Consider the following 20,933-nt stretch of genomic DNA (forward strand, 5'->3'; position numbering starts at 1 on the left):
GAGTTATTTGGTAAGGACAAACAATGGATGAGAGCCTGGATTCTGCTCAGTCGCATAGCCTTCGGACAGTACAAAGTTAAGGACATCTACTGGAAGATGTAATGACCATTTTTTTTGTTGGTGTGTTTTTTTTTCAGTCAGCAGATAACTTCATTTTGATTCTCTCGAGTTCTTTTTTATATTTGTAAATGAGTGGAAGTTACTTTTCATTTGAGATTGAACTTTACCTCCAGCACCTTACCTCCATTTTGTCAAAGGTACAGTACAGTATCAGAGAGTTTAGTTCATTAAAAAGGGACCTTAAACCGTCCTTTATCATTATAAAGCTGAAAGATGTTACCAAAGTTATATTTGTAGGTCATGTTATGCTATATTTTATAGTTTAGAATTTTGCATTAAGAGGTTGAAAGTTGAGCACAAGGGATAATAGTGCCAGTTTGGTTCAATAAGTTATTTAAATACACTTGATTAAAGATTATATTTTTCATGGAAAGAAATGGTGGTATTTTTTATTTGAGAACACAGCATATTCAAAGAGGCATAGATTTCATATTATACAACATAAGAGTAATTGTCTGTGTTTGCAAACATGTGTGCTCCCACTTCATTTGGTACTCAAATGGCTAAGGAGTAGAAGGCAGGGCTGGAGATAAGTCTACAAACAAATAAATAGTCTTAATTCTGAGAGAGAGAGAGAGAGAGAGAGAGAGAGAGAGAGAGATGTGTGTGTTTTCTCAGAGTTAGGACTAAGATTCAGGGGTCAGGATTGGTCAGGTTTTTGAGCAGCTATTTGAAAGAAGCAACAGTAAGGGTAAGTGTTATGGAAGTCTGACACTTAATAAATAAAACTTAAACACACAGTGATATAAGTATATTATTACATTATCGGCTCCAATTATTACAATTGTAATTATTTTTTTATTAACCCAGCCAATAATGTAATAGCCAGCCAATAATGTAAGAACTTATTACATTATGGGCAAAAAGTTATTACGTTATTGGTTCAGAAATTTTATTACATTATTGGTAAGTTATTACATTATCAACTTTTATTACATTAAGAATGGAAAATTTATTACATTATTGGCAGTTATTACATTAACGGTAGTTATTACATTATTGGCTGCTACAGGTAGTGTACATTATTTGAGACTCTTTTTGTAAAAGACAACATGAAATGTAAGTTCCATTTCACGTGCATACCAAACAATAACAAATATGAGCAGGTTTAGTCTTTGGGGTCTTGACAATAGACACAATCTGGGTTCTGGTCTAATTGTTGCTCCACTTGAATGGTCACAGAATGAAAGCCGAAATTGTCGAAACAGGCTTCGGTGACTTCTTTCAGTGCTGGCTGAGGATTCACTGTGTCATCTGTTTGAAAAAGGCAACAGTTTTTATTGGTGGTTTTGGGCTCATCGTCATATATTCAGATTTTGCTTGGCCCTAGGAGTCCCAGCTAATCAAATTGAGCCCTCAGTGGTTGTTATTTGGTTCTTTTCAAGTTTAGTTCATAGTATTTTTGTATATATATATATATATATATATATATATATATATATATATATATATATATATATATATATATATATATATAACCCTAACATTGGATTGGCTGGCACTTGCATGTCTCCACAAAGCAATGCTTCACAAACAATAATAAGCTCACCAGTCTAATAGGTGTTGCTATTGTATATACTGTAGCTTGTACAAATATTTATTTCAGATACATTTTTAGTTCTATCATTTAGTGAAACCATGATGTGCCCCTCTTTAGTCTCATTGATAATGTATAAGGGGAAATTAGTGTCTCAGTTCAACCATAAGGAATATTGCTCCACATGTTTACCTTGTGAATTTTAAAGGGCCAACCATCAGTCTTCAGCTATTAAATACTTTTCCATTCGTGACTTTATTGATTTTTATTTATGAAACACATTAAGGACCCGATTCACGTACCAGTGGTAAAACTTGAGTTAAAGCTGAAAGTGTGTTATTATCATGCCTAAAATGTATTCCTTGCTTCTGCTGTAATTCACAAACTTCCTAATGTTGTTTTTTCCAGCATTTGATCCTCTCATAAATAAATAAATTGAGTTCGCACCACCCGTTTCACTACGATAGTGGTTCTTACCTTATTATCTCCTTCAAATAAATTGCCAATGCACAAAATACCCGCAGTACAGCTGGCTGTAGGCATATTGTGCTTGTATTTAAAAAAGCCATTAACAAAAATGGCTCAACAAAAGATCACATTTTTAACATTCATGTTTTAATATACTGTACATTTGTTACATGAGTTACTTGTATTTTGATCATTTGTTTAGTGAGATTTAAAATGTTAATTGACATTTTTTTTTCTGTCTGAGATGTCGACATTGAAACAATCTCTGATTTTAGTAAAAGTGATCACTGAAACTACAGATAATATTTTTTAGTCGTACTACCTGTATATTAAAATAGGCAGTGGGTGAAAGCCAAGCCAAACCAAGTCAAAATTGCCCGGACTGTGCACTAATGCAAACCGCCTTGAAAACTACACCACAAAACTGCTCTATCTCTATAAACATATTAAAAAGAATTATCATAATGTGAATTGTCATATTTTTTTCAATAAATCATGCTGCTTCCAGACCAAGACAAAACTGCCTTTACAGGTTACTAATGCAAGCCTTCTTACTCCATCGCTATAGTCTGCGTATTAAAAATAATTATCTGGACTAAACATTTAAATCAGGTCGGTTTGTGTGGCTTACAAACAAACTGTAAGATTCCTATAGGATATTATTGTATAGAAATGTGTAGTATTTTGGTGTAGGACTTTAATATTATAATGACTGTAATAGGTCAGGATAAAAATAAGGATAACATGCCTTATTTTTTTTTACGCACGGCTGGTGGATGCTTATGATTTTAATGTATATACTGATGCACTACCGCTTCCTCAAACATTTTTAACTGCATTGTGCTACTTACCCAGAACAACATGAGCTGAGAGAACAACCTGATTCATTGTAAGTGCCCAGATATACATGTTGTGAATTGCTTTCACTCCTTTCACCATGAGAATCCTGTCTCTTACTGCATTATACTTAATCCCTATTGGGGCTCCTAGAAAAATACAAATGAGAGACATAAAATGTAAACAGTTACACAAACATAGTCTTGTACTATATTTTAGTGCTGAATTAATATGTTGCATGAAAAGACAAGTTGTATAAACCACCCAATTGCTGTTTTTGTAAATTGGAAAACAGGCTAGGGTTCATACAAAATTAAAAGGACATAAGGGGTGTGGGTAACACAGGAAGTGGTGTTGTAATGCCGCACAGGTGACCAAAATGTATTTACAATTGTAGTTCTAGACAACTGCCACTAGGGTACCAGAAACAGTATCAGAGTCCTGCGTGGGTCCGATTTTTTATTTTATTTTACAGCCTACTTCCAACCCAGGCCCAGTGCAGCACCGTCTTCTTACCCGTGACCCGACCCACTTTAATAAGACCTGCAACCCGACCCGAACCCGCAAGTGTTTGTCTTACCTACTGCCTGCGCCGACTGACTCTCTCATGCAATCACATTCACACACAGATATCTCTACCATGCTCCACAAATTGAGATATATCTACCATTCTCCACAATTGTCTCTGTAACTCAACCCTTATGTCAATATATTGATTTCTTTTTACGACCTTACATTTACAAATTGCCTTCATACCTTTCAAATACACATGACGAGTTAAATTGTATTCATAAATTAAGAATTGAATCTGGACATACCCTTGTATCTTTAATAGTTACTAGTCTGTACACCAACACCCCACATCTAGGTGGCACATGATGCTGTTACTTTTTACTTAAATTCTAGCTCTATTGATGAGAATACACCACCTTCTGAATTAATTTTGGAATTATTGGACCTGTATTTAAACTCAAATTACTTTGTTTTTGATGGGCAATATTTTTTACAAATAAAAGGTACAGCAATGGGAGCAGCATTTGCCCCTAATTATGCAAACTTGTTTATGAGATGCTGGGGAAAGAAATGCATATTTAGTGATAAAAGTGTCCATGTGCCATTTATCTGTTTATGGAAACAGTACACTGACGAAATTACTAATATGGTCAGGATCAACAACTTGAGCAATTTGTGAAGTATATTAACTCAGTGGATAGTAATTTACAATTTAAATGTGAATCATATACACAAAAAATACATTTTCAAACTGTTATTTTGATTTTAATCACATAACAAATCTGAATAGTGCACTTTCTTGAACAACTTAAAACAATCTATAATGAGCAAAAGCCTACCTTCCATTAAAACCAGTAAGATATCCCGAAGAATTGTAAAAGTTGTCACCAGCACAAAGAGGGAGAATAGAAATGTGCAAATAGGATCTGCTATTTTGTATTCTGGCTGAAGAAGAAAAGATTAAAAACATTATTACAAGGGAACACAGAATATAAAATAAATGTATAAGTATTTACATCAAACTGAGGATCGTATATGACTGGAAGAGTGTAGTGACACACAAGTCTGAAGTAACAACCCATATGAAAAGATGCTTTGGTACCCTCCAAAAATACTCCAGTTGTCTATTGTATACTGCAGTGCATACTGTTTTTTACCACTTGTGTTGCTTGATCACTTATCTAAAAATCATATATAGTAATTAAAGATAATGAGAACCACATCATAAAACACTGACTAGTTCACGTTATTTATTACAACACAGGATGACACCAATACTTTTAGTGGTATTCGAATGTTTTCTTAATATGGCCCATTTCTGACATTTTGGTTTCCAGTTTCACTGACCTTGAAGAAAATGATGATTGCACTGATGAGCACACTGAAGCTCTGTAAAAGGTCGCCCAACACATGAATAAAAGCTGCTCTCACACTAGCGTTATCCTGGGGGAGGTGACCCGATTCTTCCATACTTCTTTTGCCATGGCTGTGCCCATGTCCATGGCTGCTTCCCCCTACATGGCTGTGACCATGGCCAGTCTGATGAAGTGTTAATCCCATTCTGGAGGAGACCATTATCAACGTTTTCATTAGAAATATACTCTGGCATAATCAGAATTTCACTGTTAAATGTTTTGATCAACTGAGTAAGGATTTGATATTGAACTATTCAATTAATTTTTATAAAGAGGATGTGTAGTTTTTCTTCTTTCAAAGCATTTTCTTATTTTGTGTAATTATGTTTAGTGTAACGCTCACAAGTCACACTGCAATACTCCAGTCATTGTTGTGTTCTATTAGTTTGAGCACTTATCAGAATGCCTCAATACAAACTCCACAACTTTTGAGGCCATAGCTGAAATAACCAGCCAATTCGCTGTTCAGACAGTATAAAAAATAAAAGTCCAGATTATCACCAAAAAAGAGGGAAAATTGCAACAAATAAAAACAAATTAAAAAGTGATTAAATAAACAGAGAAACAGAGGTCCTACTTATTGTACATGAATTGCCACAAAACTAATTAAAAAGTTACACTTACATAATGTTTGCTAATACAGCACAGCCTGAGGTGATAAGCATTACTGTCCCATCTATGGTGTAATTATTACTTATCAGTCTTTCACATGCCAGGTACACCAGTACCCCTGTCACAAGCCAGATTGTAAAAATTGATAGCAAGGCACCAAGGATTTCTGTTGGGGTTGGGGGAAACAAAAAACATTTATTATTTGTTTTTTCTAAAATGTTTCACAAATTAAACATGCCACTCTGCACTGTCCTGTGCTGTAAAACGATTCAAAGAGCCAGTATCACGTCTGTATAAGTTATAACAGTTCATGTAAGATGTATTGGAAATTGCTGTTTCCTATCACTGGAAATAACTTTCAGTAGTTTTTCAGCATTATGAACTGCTTCAGGCAACTCGGATCTATCCCTGCAGCTTGGTAGTATATTTACATTTTTGCCTTTAGTCCCGGAATTAGTGTCATCATTCTTTCCAGCATGGTGCACCACAATAAAAATCTCTAACTCAAGAGCTACGATTTACAAACACTGCTCAGTCCCGTGCACCAGTGTCATCTGGAATGAATTAACTCAATGGCATGAGTTTTAGACATATTTTATATTTGTATTTTTAGATTCCGTTAAACCGTCATTTTAAAATGTTCTTAAAATGCCCACAGCAACGGTAATTATATACAGTAAATTAAATACTCAGACCACTCTGGTCACAACCAGTAATAGGCGGGATTACCTTTTTTTATGTTACGGTAACGCTGCTGTAATAATAGAAATAATTACTTACAAACACATTCATTTTTGTTAATATCATCCAACTCTGAAAAACATCCCTCAAAGTGTCTATTATTATTAAAAGGCAACAACATTATAATTTATAATAACTGATTTTTTTTTGTTTTGTTTTTACTAGCATTGTGTAGATAGACATTCTCATTCATATTTTATTTTGCTTATATTTATCCTTTATTCTCAACGCACTTCTTAATAAATAATTTGCATGTACAATTATGATGTTTAAACTATGATACTTGGTCTTTAAGTGTCATTTTGATCTCTGCCAGTCTTTAAAAGTACTGTGTGTTAAAACACTATACATAAGCTTCTATAAATGTATTGCAACACCTTGAGGGACCAAACCAACCAAATGAAGCAAATGAAAAACTCTTTAAAGCAGGGATTGTACTGAGAGTTACCAGGTTTTTGCTAGATAGAATTACTGCTCACAGGTGTATAATTCTTTTAGAAATGACACTTCAGTTCAATGTCAACAGTTTAAGCCACCTTCCTACAAGACTTTGATAATAAAATATGATAAGCACTTGCACTGATGGCTTCAGATAAAAATAAAAAAACACTGTTTGCTGCCGTACCGGCTCTGTGCCACCCATAGTTCAATCTCTTTGTGGCAGGCCTGGAGGACAGCCACAATGAACACAAACTGATCATGAAACTGGCAAAGTCCACCAGAAGATGGGCTGCATCAGTCATCACGGCCAGACTTCCTGCAATGTATCCACCTGGTGACAGAGAAAAGAGAAATTCACATATTAAGGGCCTAATTTTTAAGATGTATGCTGTAGTTGGGATATATATTGTAGCGTGTCTGGAGGGATATGGACAGTGCGATTGTATAGTAGCTAGTTCACAATTGGGGCTTCATTGGTGGAGGCATACATTTTACAGCCTGGAAGCAAACCTTGTTAAATTGGAAGGGTTCCTCTACTAATTAGTCAGTTTTACGTCCCGTTATTGGGTTATTATTACAATCCCAGGACAGAATTAGGATCCTGTCTGTCAACCATTATGTAGGTAGGTCACAGTGATACCAAAAAAGGCCTAGCTGTAGGGAAAACTAAGGCAGCTGTTAGGCCTAAAACAACTTTCATCCCTTATTGCCTGCAAGACCCCCAATTCAGCAAAATATTCTGCTAGTGTTAGAAATGGTTTTAAAATTAAATCTTACCTCATGTGCATGTGTTGAAGATTTTTTTGTTTTTATACAACACTGCTTCCTAATGTCTCATCACATCCTTCTCACCCTGCTTCACTTCGGTAACCATGGGAGAGACCGACAGGGGGAAGCGAGGCAGTCCAATGCACAGACCTGGGGCCGTATTACAGAACAATTTCCTAACTTGCTTTCCTATCTTATCTTTCATGGCTAGGATAGTTTTTTTCCTAACTTGGTATTACAGAAGCATTTCCTAAGTTAGCAGTGCCTAAAATTTCCTAAGTGTCTCATCCTAGCCTAACATCAGTTAGGAAATCCTATCTAACGCCAGTCTTATCCACAAATGACAGATCGAGTCTGAATAGAGCAGGTTACAGCTCCAGCTTCAGATACCTGTCACCAGAATATACTTGTTTTTAATGGTGTCTAAACTCGATTCAGTTGTGGCAAAGAAACACGGGGCTCTAAATTTTACGCCGGTTTTGATTGCAGAAAAATAAACAATAAAATATAGTTACCAACAATAAATAAATACCGCTATTTAAAAAAAAAAAAGTAATACTTCAATTTCAGTCATAAACACAATTGTATTTTAATTAGCAATGCCAACACACAACAATATCTCAGGCTAAAGTAAAGCTGAAAATAAGAGAAGTTCTGTGATGTTCGTGTCTCCGGTGTGTAATATAGTTGTGTACATTAGAGTCCAAACCTGTATTTTTCAAGTTATATATATATGAGCCGCTGGTTATAGTTCAATGGAGCGTCTCACTATGTAATACCACGCCAGAATCAACACAGAATACATAATATCTTATTCCTCAGTAAAGTTTCAAATATCAATTATCATAATCACTGACAGTAACTTGTCTAAGTCCAGTTTCCAACTCCATGCTGTTCCGTGCATAACAAAATGAACCAACCACCTTCTATCACGGGAGGTGGGGCTAGATCTAGACATTACATGTAGCTTACTGTTAAAGGTACACATACCAAAATATACTAATGGATCATTATGGTTCACTATAGAATATGCGGTATATATCATCATCATCGTCAGCCTTTTTCAATCCACTGATGAATGAAGGCCTCCCCAAGATTCTTCCACAAAAGCCTGTCTGCTGTGTCTCTCATCCACGTTGCTCCAGCGTGTTTCCTAATTTCACCTTGCCATCTTCCTGGAGGTCTTCTTCTTGGTCACTTTATATCTCTTGGGATCCAGTCTAGTATCTCCTTGGTCCAGCGATGGTCTGTTCTTCTTGCTACATGTCTGGCCCAATGCCATTTTTTTTTGTTGCTCTTATAATACCATTGGATACTTTTGTTTGCACTCTTATCCATTCCTTCCTTTTCCTGTCTCTTCTTGTTATTCCCAGCATGCATCTTTCCATACTCTGTTGATGCTGTATATATAAGACCTAAATGTCCAGAAATATTTGTACAACATAAAACTTAAAATCTAAAGCACAACAGCAATAATACCGTACATGTACCATAAAAAACATTGAATAAGTCGATTTTGTAGGCATGTTTGTGGGCCCCTTAAAAGGGGGGACTGACTGCATACGTTGCACTGGTGTGTCTAATATTAAACTACTGTACCAGCGCCACAATGGGATTACTACAGCCACGGTTATGTCTCACACAAACTTAACTGTCAACATCCCGATTTATTTTTTCAGGATCCACGGCATTCAGGTCATGTTGCTAGGCAGAAACACAAAACCACTGTTCTAATTAAAAGTTTTAATTTCTTACTCTCAATACCCTTAGTCAAATCTGACACATTTCCAGTGTAAACATAACAGTAAATTAAGAAGAAAAAAAAATTAACCCCTGTCCAAAGGAGAAAAAAAAAGGTTTGAAAACAACATTAACATTATTGCCTATTCACATGGAAATGATTCGATCTCACTTTTTTTTTTTTTTAATTTGCTGGTGGTTACAATTTATGAATTACGTAGCCCAGCTTCTGCTTGCGACCGCAGCAGTCCCTTCCAGTGTGCCACGGCTGCAGAGATGCAGTTCACTTTTTCCCGTCATATTTTAATAAAAACTTTACATGACTTTGCATAGCCACTTAGATTTGCATTATCTTCAATGAATACAACTATATAGTCATTTTCCCAAATAGTACATTAGCGGTAGCCTACCCTTTCCGGAACTTTTTGACTTACTGCCCACAACGCAAATAAGATATGTAGAAAAAGGAAAACTGCCGTGTACCAAAATGATCAATAAGAAAAAAGAAAAAAAGAAAAGGATATTTCAGGTACTTAAAAGGGTAGAATAATTGATTACAAATCAATTATCAGGACATTTCGGACTACAAGTCCTTCATCGGCTGAATACAAAAAAACTGTGCTTTAAGAAGTTGATAAAAAACAAACAAGTAGTCTTTTAAACAAAATTCCAGAATGTTGATCCGTGCATAACACAATGAACCAACCACCTTCTATCACGGGAGTATGGCAAGCCAAATTATCATTTAGAGATATCTCTAATTCATTTATAGATATCTCTAAATATTTGAAGATATCTCTAAATCATTTCCAGATATCTCTAAATATTTGAAGATATCTTCAAATATTTAGAGATATCTCTAAATCATTTTAAGATATCTAAAATGCATTTTTAGATATCTTTAAATCATTTGAAGATATCTTTAAATGGAGCTTTAAATGAGATATCTAAAATGCATTTTTAGATATCTTTAAATCATTTTAAGATATCTCTAAATGTTTTTGAGATATCTTTAAATACTTTTCAGATATCTTTAAATCATTTATAGATATCTCTAAATAATGTCCTATTCATTTAAAGATATCTGCAAATCATTTGAAGATATCTTCAAATAGCTTCCTGTTCATTTCGAGATATCTCTAAATCATTTAGAGATATCTTGAAATAACTTCCTGTTCGTTTAGAGATATCTCTAAATCATTTGAAGATATCTTCAAATGAACAGGAAGCCATTTCAAGATATCTCAAAATGACTTCCTGTGAAAATGCTCTATGTTTTCAATGGACTTCCTGTCCATTTAAATATATCTTCAAATGAACAGGAAGTTATTTAGAGATATCTCTAAATGTTTTAGAGATATCTCTAAATGAACAGGATGTTATTTGAAGATATCTTCAAATGATTTAGAGATATCTTTAAATGAACAGGAAGTTATTTGAAGATATCTTCAAATGATTTACAGATATCTTTAAATAATATGTGGATTTGGCTAGCATGGTGCACCAAACTGTCATTTAGAGATATCTTAAAATGAGGGTTTTAAAGATATCTCTAAATCATTTAAAGATATCTTCAAATAACTTCCTGTTCATTTAAAGATATCTGCAAATCATTTGAAGATATCTTCAAATAGCTTCCTGTTCATTTCGAGATATCTCTAAATCATTTCGAGATATCTTCAAATAGCTTCCTGTTCATTTAGAGATATCTCTAAATCATTTGAAGATATCTTCAAATGAACAGGAAGCTATTTCAAGATATCTCAAAATGACTTCCTGTGAAAATGCTCTATGTTTTCAATGGACTTCCTGTCCATTTAAAGATATCTTCAAATGAACAGGAAGTTATTTAGAGATATCTCAAAATGATTTAGAGATATCTCGAAATGAACAGGAAGCTATTTGAAGATATCTTCAAATGATTTGCAGATATCTTTAAATGAACAGGACGTTATTTAAAGATATCTTCAAATGATTTAGAGATATCTTTAAATGAACAGGACGTTATTTGAAGATATCTTCAAATGATTTAAAGATATCTTTAAATGAACAGGAAGTTATTTCGAGATATCTTTAAATGATTTAGAGATATCTTTAAAACCCTCATTTTAAGATATCTCTAAATGACAGTTTGGCGTGCCATGCTAGCACAATCCACATGGTTTCCATAGTATTTGAAGATATCTGTAAATCAATTAGAGATATCTTTATTTCATTTTTAGATATCTCAAATTGATTTACAGATATCTTTAAATTAATTTTAGATATCTTAAAAACTGCACAATTAAAGATATCTGGAATTCAATTTGAGATATCTTGAAATGTTTTACAGATATCTCTAAATATTTCAAGATATCTTAAAATGCAATTAGAGATATCTCTAAATGATAATTTTGCTTGCCATACGGGAGGTGGGGCTAGATCTAGACATTACATGTAGCTTACTGTTAAAGGTACACATACCAAAATATACTAATGGATCATTATGGTTCACTATAGAATATGCGGTATATATCATCATCATCATCAGCCTTTTTCAATCCACTGATGAATGAAGGCCTCCCCAAGATTCTTCCACAAAAGCCTGTCTGCTGTGTCTCTCATCCACGTTGCTCCGGCGTGTTTCCTAATTTCACCTTGCCATCTTCCTGGAGGTCTTCTTCTTGGTCACTTTATATCTCTTGGGATCCAGTCTAGTATCTCCTTGGTCCAGCGATGGTCTGTTCTTCTTGCTACATGTCTGGCCCACTGCCATTTTTTTTTGTTGCTCTTATGATACCATTGGATACTTTTGTTTGCACTCTTATCCATTCCTTCCTTTTCCTGTCTCTTCTTGTTATTCCCAGCATGCATCTTTCCATACTCTGTTGATGCTGTATATATAAGACCTAAATGTCCAGAAATATTTGTACAACATAAAACTTAAAATCTAAAGCACAACAGCAATAATACCATACATGTACCATAAAAAACATTGAATAAGTCGATTTTGTAGGCATGTTTGTGGGCCCCTTAAAAGGGGGGAGTGACTGCATATGTTGCACTGGTGTGTCTAATATTAAACTACTGTACCAGCGCCACAATGGGATTACTACAGCCACGGTTATGTCTCACACAAACTTAACTGTCAACATCCCGATTTATTTTTTCAGGATCCACGGCATTCAGGTCATGTTGCTAGGTAGAAACACAAAATCACTGTTCTAATTAAAAGTTTTAATTTCTTACTCTCAATACCCTTAGTCAAATCTGACACATTTCCAGTGTAAACATAACAGTAAATTAAGAAGAAAAAAAAATTAACCCCTGTCCAAAGGAGAAAAAAAAAGGTTTGAAAACAACATTAACATTATGGCCTATTCACATGGAAATGATTCGATCTCACTTTTTTTTTTTTTAATTTGCTGGTGGTTACAATTTATGAATTACGTAGCCCAGCTTCTGCTTGCGACCGCAGCAGTCCCTTCCAGTGTGCCACGGCTGCAGAGATGCAGTTCACTTTTTCCCGTCATATTTTAATAAAAACTTTACATGACTTTGCATAGCCACTTAGATTTGCATTATCTTCAATGAATACAACTATATAGTCATTTTCCCAAATAGTACATTAGCGGTAGCCTACCCTTTCCGGAACTTTTTGACTTACTGCCCACAACGCAAATAAGATATGTAGAAAAAGGAAAACTGCCGTGTACCAAAATGATCAATAAGAAAAAAGAAAAAAAGAAAAGGATATTTCAGGTACTTAAAAGGGTAGAATAATTGATTACAAATCAATTATCAGGACATTTCGGACTACAAGTCCTTCATCGGCTGAATACAAAAAAACAGTGCTTTAAGAAGTTGATAAAAAACAAACAAGTAGTCTTTTAAACAAAATTCCAGAATGTTGATGATGATGATGATGACCTCAGAATAGAATGTTCATTCCAAATGGCTCCAAAGTGCCTAGTTTGAAAATAAGTTCACATTCCTTTTGTTTCCTGACAGCATAAGTTCCATAGCACTGAACCATCCCACAAAGTGTGATGTCTTCTATGGTGTGGTCATTTCTGTTAAAATGTCTGGCAACAGGAAAGTTCGTGTACTTCTCAGATGTTCCACAAAGCGATCAGCCAAGCGTCGTTTTGTTTCACCAATATATAGCTTGTTACATTTGATGCAGCCAATGCAATATACTATTCCTTTACTAATGCAAGTAAAAGTATCATGGATAGTAAATGAGGATTTTGCTCCCTTAACTACTGTGTTGCTGTGAATGTATTTACAAGTTGCACAACGTGACCTATTGCATGGAAATGTACCCTTAAGATTGGGTCGAATGTTACTGTGGACCAGATGCTCTCTTAGATTTTTGTCTCTTCTGTAAGACATTAGAGGAGGGTTACTGAAAATAGGAGCTGTAGAAGGATCATCTTGAAGAATGCTAAAATTTCTTTGTATGATGTGTTATACTTTTTTGGTCATAGCATGATATGTAAGAACAAGGGGAATACAACTGTTGGTATTCTGTGTTTTGGTTTTGTACAAGGCATCCTTTCTGTTTATTGTCGATATGTAGAATGTCTCTTTCATACACATTATGCCTAATCAATCTACATATCACATCGTAACCAAAAATGCGTCACATGCTGGAGTGCTCAGAGAAGCATTTCGCCCTCGTGGATTTGCTTACACAGTACATTACTAAGGCCCTACCTTCACGGCCGTGAAACGTGACACGGACCGCAGAGAGAACTTGGTCGCACACCTTGTGGTTTTTCTTAATGATCCATACTACTCAAGTTTTCCGAGATATAATATATATATTTCAGTTTTTTATTTTTCTTAAAAATATTTCCCAACATAAAAGCAATGTCACCTTACCATAATTGATTTTGAGTTTCAGTGTTTTAAAATAAAATATCAAACAGAACGAAATTTCAATGTACCATTTGTAATTCAGTAATATGAGAGAATTGGTCAGGGGTCTGAATACTTTTGCAAGGCACTGTGTATATATATATAGAAATATTAGGAAAGAAACTTGACCAAGTTAGTAACGTTCGGTAATATGCTATTTCCTATATCCTATATATATAACACTTAAAAAGACTGAAAAGGGAGGGCGGCAACATTTCGTTTGCCTAGGGAGGCAAAAATTGCACCAGCCCTGGCGTGAACTATTGTCTAAGTATGGTTTTGGAAAGAAATGTTCTGTAAAGCAAGGAAGATGTGTTCTTGAACTTGTTTGGGTACTTCATAAGCTAAAATAAAATATCGGTAGTTTTATACAGATGTGACGTGCGATGTATAACTTGATTTTACACTTGGTTAATTATTATTTTTTTAATTTTCAAAAACGAGTAGTTTCTAGCAATTTAACTGAAAATGAAAAACAACACCGTAAAATTATTAATGGAATAAAATGTGCAAACAAGGGTTATTTCAAAACTAAACCTGTGTATCCTTCTTTATCGGTCTTGAGCATGTAGGAAAAAAATAAATTGTAAAAAAAGTATTTTAAACACTAAAAAGGTGTTTTCCTAAAATTGAAGTCTCAAAAAGGGGGGAGAGACTTTTACGCCAGTGTGACCTTGTGGCAAAGTGGGTGTGTGCAGGTGAAGATAATACAGCAGTGCAGAAGAAACAGAGAGACAACGATATCCAGGTGCAATGGTGTTAATTGATTATATTTTGTCCAGAGCCTGACGGCAAACAACAGTAAACAATAATGATGTAAAGTGACACAGCAGCATGTATCACTTTATTTATAATCCCCGGGTCTGACCCGTAACCAAAAAGTCCCGTATACACCCACACGTAACACAAAACACATACACAGGTACTTTAGTGAGTGAATTAGTGCTCGTGGTGCAAAATACAGGATATTAGGAAAGAAACTTGACCAAGTTAGTAACGTTCGGTAATATGCTATTTCCTATCTTAAATTAAGATAGGAAAATAAGTTAGAGCATTTTCTGTAATATCAACTCTCCTAAACTTGAAGTTAGGACATTCTGTCTCTGAAGGTAAGATAAGAATGTCACTTGGGATGCTTTTGGAATATGGCCCCTGGTTTATTTCCCTTTGTGTGCACAACCTAATTTACACCACAGGGCTCAGCATTGTAAGACTTCCTCTTACCCTGTGCCACTACAATACAATAGAAAATCTAAGGTAAAACTTTTAAGAAACTAAATCAAGCAAACATTCTTGACTGTATACTGCATTTGTAATTTATATTTATATTTATATATATATATATATATATTGTGACAAAGCGGCAACTCACTCACAGTTCTTTGCCCCTTTAAAAACTGACCCGACACAGAGATGGAGGGTTTGAAAAGCGCTGGCGCACTAATTTTTAATAAACAAACAAAACACGAAATAAACACCTGGCTCTTATAGGAGCACTAACTAAACAAACAGGAACCTACTTATCTGCAGGACGGCTAAGCCGTTTACCTGCCCGACAACAAAATGCACTCTTTGCACTTACTCTTTAACGGCTGCTTGGAAGCAGAGCACCTTTTCTGCCTCCCTCTCCTCAGCAGCCTTGAGCAGACTGACTGCTCCTCTTAAATACCCTGCACCTGGTCCCAATTTAACAATAGCTTCCAGGTGCAGGGGATAATTAATAACAAAACAATTAACAAATTAAATGAAACAATTAACCAAACTAAGGCTTTTCCCCTCTGGGAGATGTAGTCCCATTCCCCCAGGACTACACTATCTCACAATATATATAAAAAAATAGTATAAACAGATTAACCTGTTAAGATTATTCAGAGAAGTCTGTTGTAAAATTCCTAAGAATGTACTTTTGACAATCATGGGAAAGCACTGCTGTCGCTCTGTACCCTTCTCCTGGTTGGCTTTTTTTTTAATACCAAGTTTCATTGGACCTTGGGTTATTTGTTCTGAAGTTGTACAATAAGCATTTCTTAACATGCATGCTTAACTTGAAACGGGATTATCGGAGATAAGGAAGTGCATATCTATCCCAGTAATATGATGATTCTTCAATTTGTCCCTTTAATTGCATTTACAAAAATTAGAAAAGTACTGTACGATGACGGTATAATGACATCAAAATTCTAGAAAAAAAAATTCCATTCTGGATGCCAAAAGCTGTTATAAACAAAGCCAATCACGGCTACTATACTACTATAAATAGTATATTATGCTTGTGTGTTTAAAGTTATTATGTTTGAGAATGTAAAAAGGTAAAATACTTACCAACTATCTCACCAATCATAAAAACCATACAAACGGCGGAAACTATCCAAAGCCTCTGCTTTGCTAGTTTTTGCTCTATTTTTCGGTCTTCTGAAGCTCTGTTCTTATCATGACAGTGGTTATTGAGAATGCCATCCTTGTCACAGGGAGCTTTTTCAAGGTCTTCAATGGACATGCTATAGATCAAGGAAGAGAGAAAAATGAAGTGAACAGTCAGAGGAATGGGGCAGGGGGTTCGTGAACAAATTCCCTCCCCCAAAAATGAAATGCTATTTTTTGTTTCTATCTATTCAAAATAAGTTTGAGAATAGCATACCTCTTACGTTATGAAAGTAAAAAAGTAGTATTTTTTGCTCTTGAATGCATGTTGTCTGAGAATTTAAGAATTCTCAACACAATTTTGTCTATTCTGCAAGTTCTTGCAGGTGCTAAATATACAGTCTGCTGCCAGAGATGTTCATGTTAGTTGTTATGTCAGATTCGCACATACTCTTTTTATTTATATATATGCTCTGAGCACACTCTTAAACTCAGGGGAGACGTTCAAGGAGGACAGAGATGTTTTAAACTCCTGTAAGTGGTTTTGTTTGTGCACTGGGTGTGCTATATATCCAGACAACTTTTTAATCATCAAGAAATGACACAGACTCATTTAATTTGAACTTTTAACGAATCAGAGCACTAGTAGTGCTCTTTTCAGTTTATTAAATGCTTTAAAAATTGATCAAGCTAAAGCGCCCACCGCTACGTTCTAGAACATTCAATAAAGATTAATTAAACTAGTAGGGTTTATCATTGCCCCAGCAGGTGCACAGCACCCCAGTATTTCAAGCCAGGGGGTGTTACCGCACCCCCAGCACCCCTAGTTCCCGTGCCCCTGATTCTATCTGCACCTTATACTGTTTCAGACAGTATTTATAAAAAATAAATTAAAAAAAATAAAATTGGGACTACAAACTGTAAATCTTTTGGCTGTTTTTTTTTTTTTTCATAGTGTGCTAAAAACTGAACATTCTCACCCCGGGTGAGTTCTGTTTTAGGCTAATCCTCACCCTGTCAGGCCAATTCTCACCCCCAGGGCTGTGAAGGTTTTTGAGAGTTTAGCAATCAGAAAGACAAAAGGATATTTGTCCTTAGTGTGATTTAACCTTTTTATTATTTTAATTTAATTTACTTAGTATCCTTAATTTTTGTCTGGACTGTATTAAACTTTTTATTGTGTATTTCCATTGGAATATGATATCCATTTTATATCCTCTGTATCAATGAACTTGCAGTCTTCTTGAATGTGTCTATCTTTGCATTTCCCATTATTTAGGAATCTATATATATATATATATATATATATATATATATATATATATATATATATATATATATATATATATATTGTTCAATAAACGTTTCTTATTTTGTCTACACGGACTCTTGTACAGCGGTATCGGCGCTATGCTTTAGTGAGAGAGGTCCCGCGTTCGCCTGTGTGTGGATTGCCTTGCCCTGTGTGATGCGCCTGCTTGCGTTAACTGATTTGCTACTGTATGTTCATTTATTAATTATAATATTACCTACTTTTTTATTGATGAGTTTGCAGTTTTAACAATTTACATTTGTATTGACTACTAAACATGTATGATTTCTTGACGGTTTAAATGTGTGTTTAGTTTTATGTCAACAGAAAGTTATTGTATTTCTTGCTCTTATTGTATTACTTGTATTGTAACACTTAATGTATTTGCTTACGATTGTAAGTCGCCCTGGATAAGGGCGTCTGCTAAGAAATAAATAATAATAATAATAATAGAAAACTAATTAAGAATGTTACTGTAAAAGATACATACAAATACTAGAGGCTCTCAAACAAATATAACACAATTTTATAGTATATGTAAACTATATTTTGAAGTTGGTGTCAATTCATTAATATATTTTTAAATATACATAGCTTCAATTCATTTCATATTATATTCTATTTTTTTTTTTTTTTGTAAGGGAAATGAATAGGCTACATATTTTTAAAAGAAATAGCATCACTAAATACACATTCTTACAACATCGACATCTACCTCAAAGTACAGAAACTGGAAGACGAATATACATAGTAAAGTATAGTTATATAAAAAATGTGTCTAACAATGAAAATATTATAAACGTGAGTCTAAAAACATTCCCAGGACATACACTAAATTAGTTTGTACCGTAATTACAACTTTTATGATTTAATTACGGTCCAGTACCTTTCGGATTCAACATTAAGATTCTTGTGTTTAAACTTTGTAAAACTCAACCACTACTGGAGATATTAATTATTATTTATGCTATCCATCTGGTATAATATAATATATTTTTTTTATACTGCATGTTATTCATTTATTAAGAACAAAAAAAAAAAACTTTAATATTTACCTTCCGAGAGTGACGGAGTACATATTGGCTTGTTTGTCATGCACTAACTTAGATCTTTCAGGGTCCCTTTTGAACATGTTGAAGAGTTTCTGGAAAAAGTGATTGATTTCTAAATATTATCCAGCCGTACGTAGCAATGTATACTACCCTTTTTCAATTAGACTTATAGATTATAAGGCTTAAGTCACAAAATAGTATTTCAATTTTAAATATTAAATTTTAAAACGATGCATTTTAAATACATTGGCTGCTATGCCAACTGTTAATTCTATCTGCCCTTCTTGCACAAAAAAATGTTTTGTATATAAAATGTGGGTTTTTATTATTATTATTATTATTATTATTATTATTATTATTATTATTATTATTATTATTATTATTATTACTTGGAAGTTCAGTTCTGTCCCTTTATCTTCACGCTGTCTGTTCCACAGATGAATGTATATATATATTAAAAAAAACTAGCATTCAGCGATAAGCCTTGTGACTTCAAACCGTGTGCAAAACATTTGGTTGCTTTCAGCACGTCTAATTTTTTAACCCATTATAGGACACACATAGAAGGTAGTTTGCATATTTCATTTTTTCATTTTGCCAAAAAAAATGACACAAACACATTTAGGTGCCAAATGTGTCCCCTTGCTCAAAAAGGGTTAAGAACCTGGCGCAATACTATTCAGTTACACAAGTGTGCAAAACAGCAATGCAATATGAAACAATATTTTCATTGCCAAAATGTTTAATCGAAAGGACTGTATTAAAACAAATATACATACAACAGCAACTGTTAATTTCATTTTCATTTTCATCTTTTGTTTTTTTTAATGTAACTTTCTCTGCAGAAAATCCTGTTATTGAACTATAAACTTATATTTCTTCTGTTCTTTTGGTTGTCAATGCAGATTGAAAGATTCTCATCGTATTCTCATTATCTTATGTACACATAATTAAAAATGTATTATTATTATTATTATTATTATTATTATTATTATTATTATTATTATTATTATACTATCTTATTCGTAATAATATATTATTTATTACTGCAATATTTAGAGATTTATTTTTATATACTGTCTGTCTCTCATATATATATATATATATATATATATATATATATATATATATATATATAATATATATATATATATATATATATATATATATATATATATATATATATATATATATTTAAATAAAGGAAATCATTTGTCATTTGTGAGTGCAGACCTTTTTTGGTTTTCTTTATAGTTTATGTTTTGGTCTACGCACCGTAACAAACAATTTTGTTTACAAAGTGCAGGGTTATTTTGCTTTTTTGTTTTATAGTGTGCTAAAACAGATTCATTCAACCATTCATTTTTTAATTAGCTGCATTAGCCCAGCAAATCATATTATAGCTTTAATGTGGTCAATGGGGCAATTTCCATGGCAAAGGAAAAATAAGTCTCACCTTTTTCCTTCTATCTTTCTATTTTTGTGTTGCCGTGTAGTTTCCTTTTAGCCAGAGATATTCTCCTTCCAAATGTAAATATATTTTTAAATGTTTCTCTGACTTCCAATTTGTCCTTGAGCGACAACTGACATCTTTGACAACTGACATGGCAGCTTTCTTAAACTGGGTTTCCACAAACTTTTTAGGATGTGTTTAAAGCAGTGCAGTCTGCCTCATTTGGCCACCATTTGTTCTATATTGTACCATAGATTAATAATACAATATATGCTGAAATTTGATTTGCTCATGGCCTCCATGTTTTTTGATGCATTAACTGTACTTTTAACAAACTTCACAGACAACCTCCCTGAGGATAAGTATGCAAAATTTCACTTCAATTGGCAAAACGGTTTCAGAAAAGATATTTTCAATATTTTTGACACATCCAATATGTCCACCAATGCAGTTGGATAGAGCCCATGTGGTTTCCTATATAAGTTCCTTAGTGACCATGACACTGTCTGCACTCTGTAAGCAGTTATCAGCTAGTTTTACATTTGACCTTAAGGAGAGGTCAAAGGCCACAATCAAGGCAATTTTTTTAATAAAGCATATATGGGTTCCTATATGTGTTCCACAGTAACCATTGCCCTATCTGCACTCTTTAAGGAGTTAT

The 20,933-nt window shown here is 34.0% G+C and overlaps 1 protein-coding gene across 3 annotated transcripts; it reads right to left on the reverse strand.

Moving 5' to 3' along the window:
• Positions 1 to 353: 353 nt before the first annotated feature.
• LOC117399272 (proton-coupled zinc antiporter SLC30A8-like) lies at positions 354 to 19,310 on the reverse strand. Of its 3 annotated transcripts, XM_033998359.3 has the most exons (9): positions 19,209 to 19,310; positions 18,823 to 18,911; positions 16,417 to 16,592; positions 6,869 to 7,015; positions 5,515 to 5,668; positions 4,823 to 5,036; positions 4,315 to 4,420; positions 2,977 to 3,111; positions 354 to 1,374 (listed from the first exon to the last, which is right to left on the reverse strand). In XM_033998359.3, the coding sequence occupies exons 2-9, from the start codon at positions 18,897 to 18,899 to the stop codon at positions 1,229 to 1,231; spliced, it is 1,155 nt and encodes a 384-aa protein (XP_033854250.2). In that variant the 5' UTR covers positions 18,900 to 18,911; positions 19,209 to 19,310; the 3' UTR covers positions 354 to 1,228. The 3 variants fall into 3 exon arrangements, with proteins under 3 accessions (XP_033854250.2, XP_058878357.1, XP_058878358.1); XM_059022374.1 differs by lacking the exon at positions 19,209 to 19,310 and having other exon boundaries at positions 18,823 to 19,181; XM_059022375.1 differs by lacking the exon at positions 18,823 to 18,911 and having other exon boundaries at positions 356 to 1,374; positions 19,209 to 19,262.
• Positions 19,311 to 20,933: the final 1,623 nt, after the last annotated feature.

Source organism: Acipenser ruthenus, chromosome 4 (genome assembly GCF_902713425.1).
Source record: "Acipenser ruthenus chromosome 4, fAciRut3.2 maternal haplotype, whole genome shotgun sequence".
Classification (NCBI taxonomy): domain Eukaryota; kingdom Metazoa; phylum Chordata; class Actinopteri; order Acipenseriformes; family Acipenseridae; genus Acipenser; species Acipenser ruthenus.

Bases quoted from the DNA above. Each gene is read 5' to 3' on its own strand.
- LOC117399272 (XM_033998359.3), bottom strand. From the start codon at position 18,899: ATGTTCAAAAGGGACCCTGAAAGATCTAAGTTAGTGCATGACAAACAA. The intron at 7,016-16,416 runs GTAAGTATTTTA...CTCTGTCACCAG, and splicing joins TATGATTGGTGAGATAGTTG to GTGGATACATTGCAGGAAGT. The intron at 4,421-4,822 runs GTCAGTGAAACT...TTTCTTCTTCAG, and splicing joins CAATCATCATTTTCTTCAAG to CCAGAATACAAAATAGCAGA.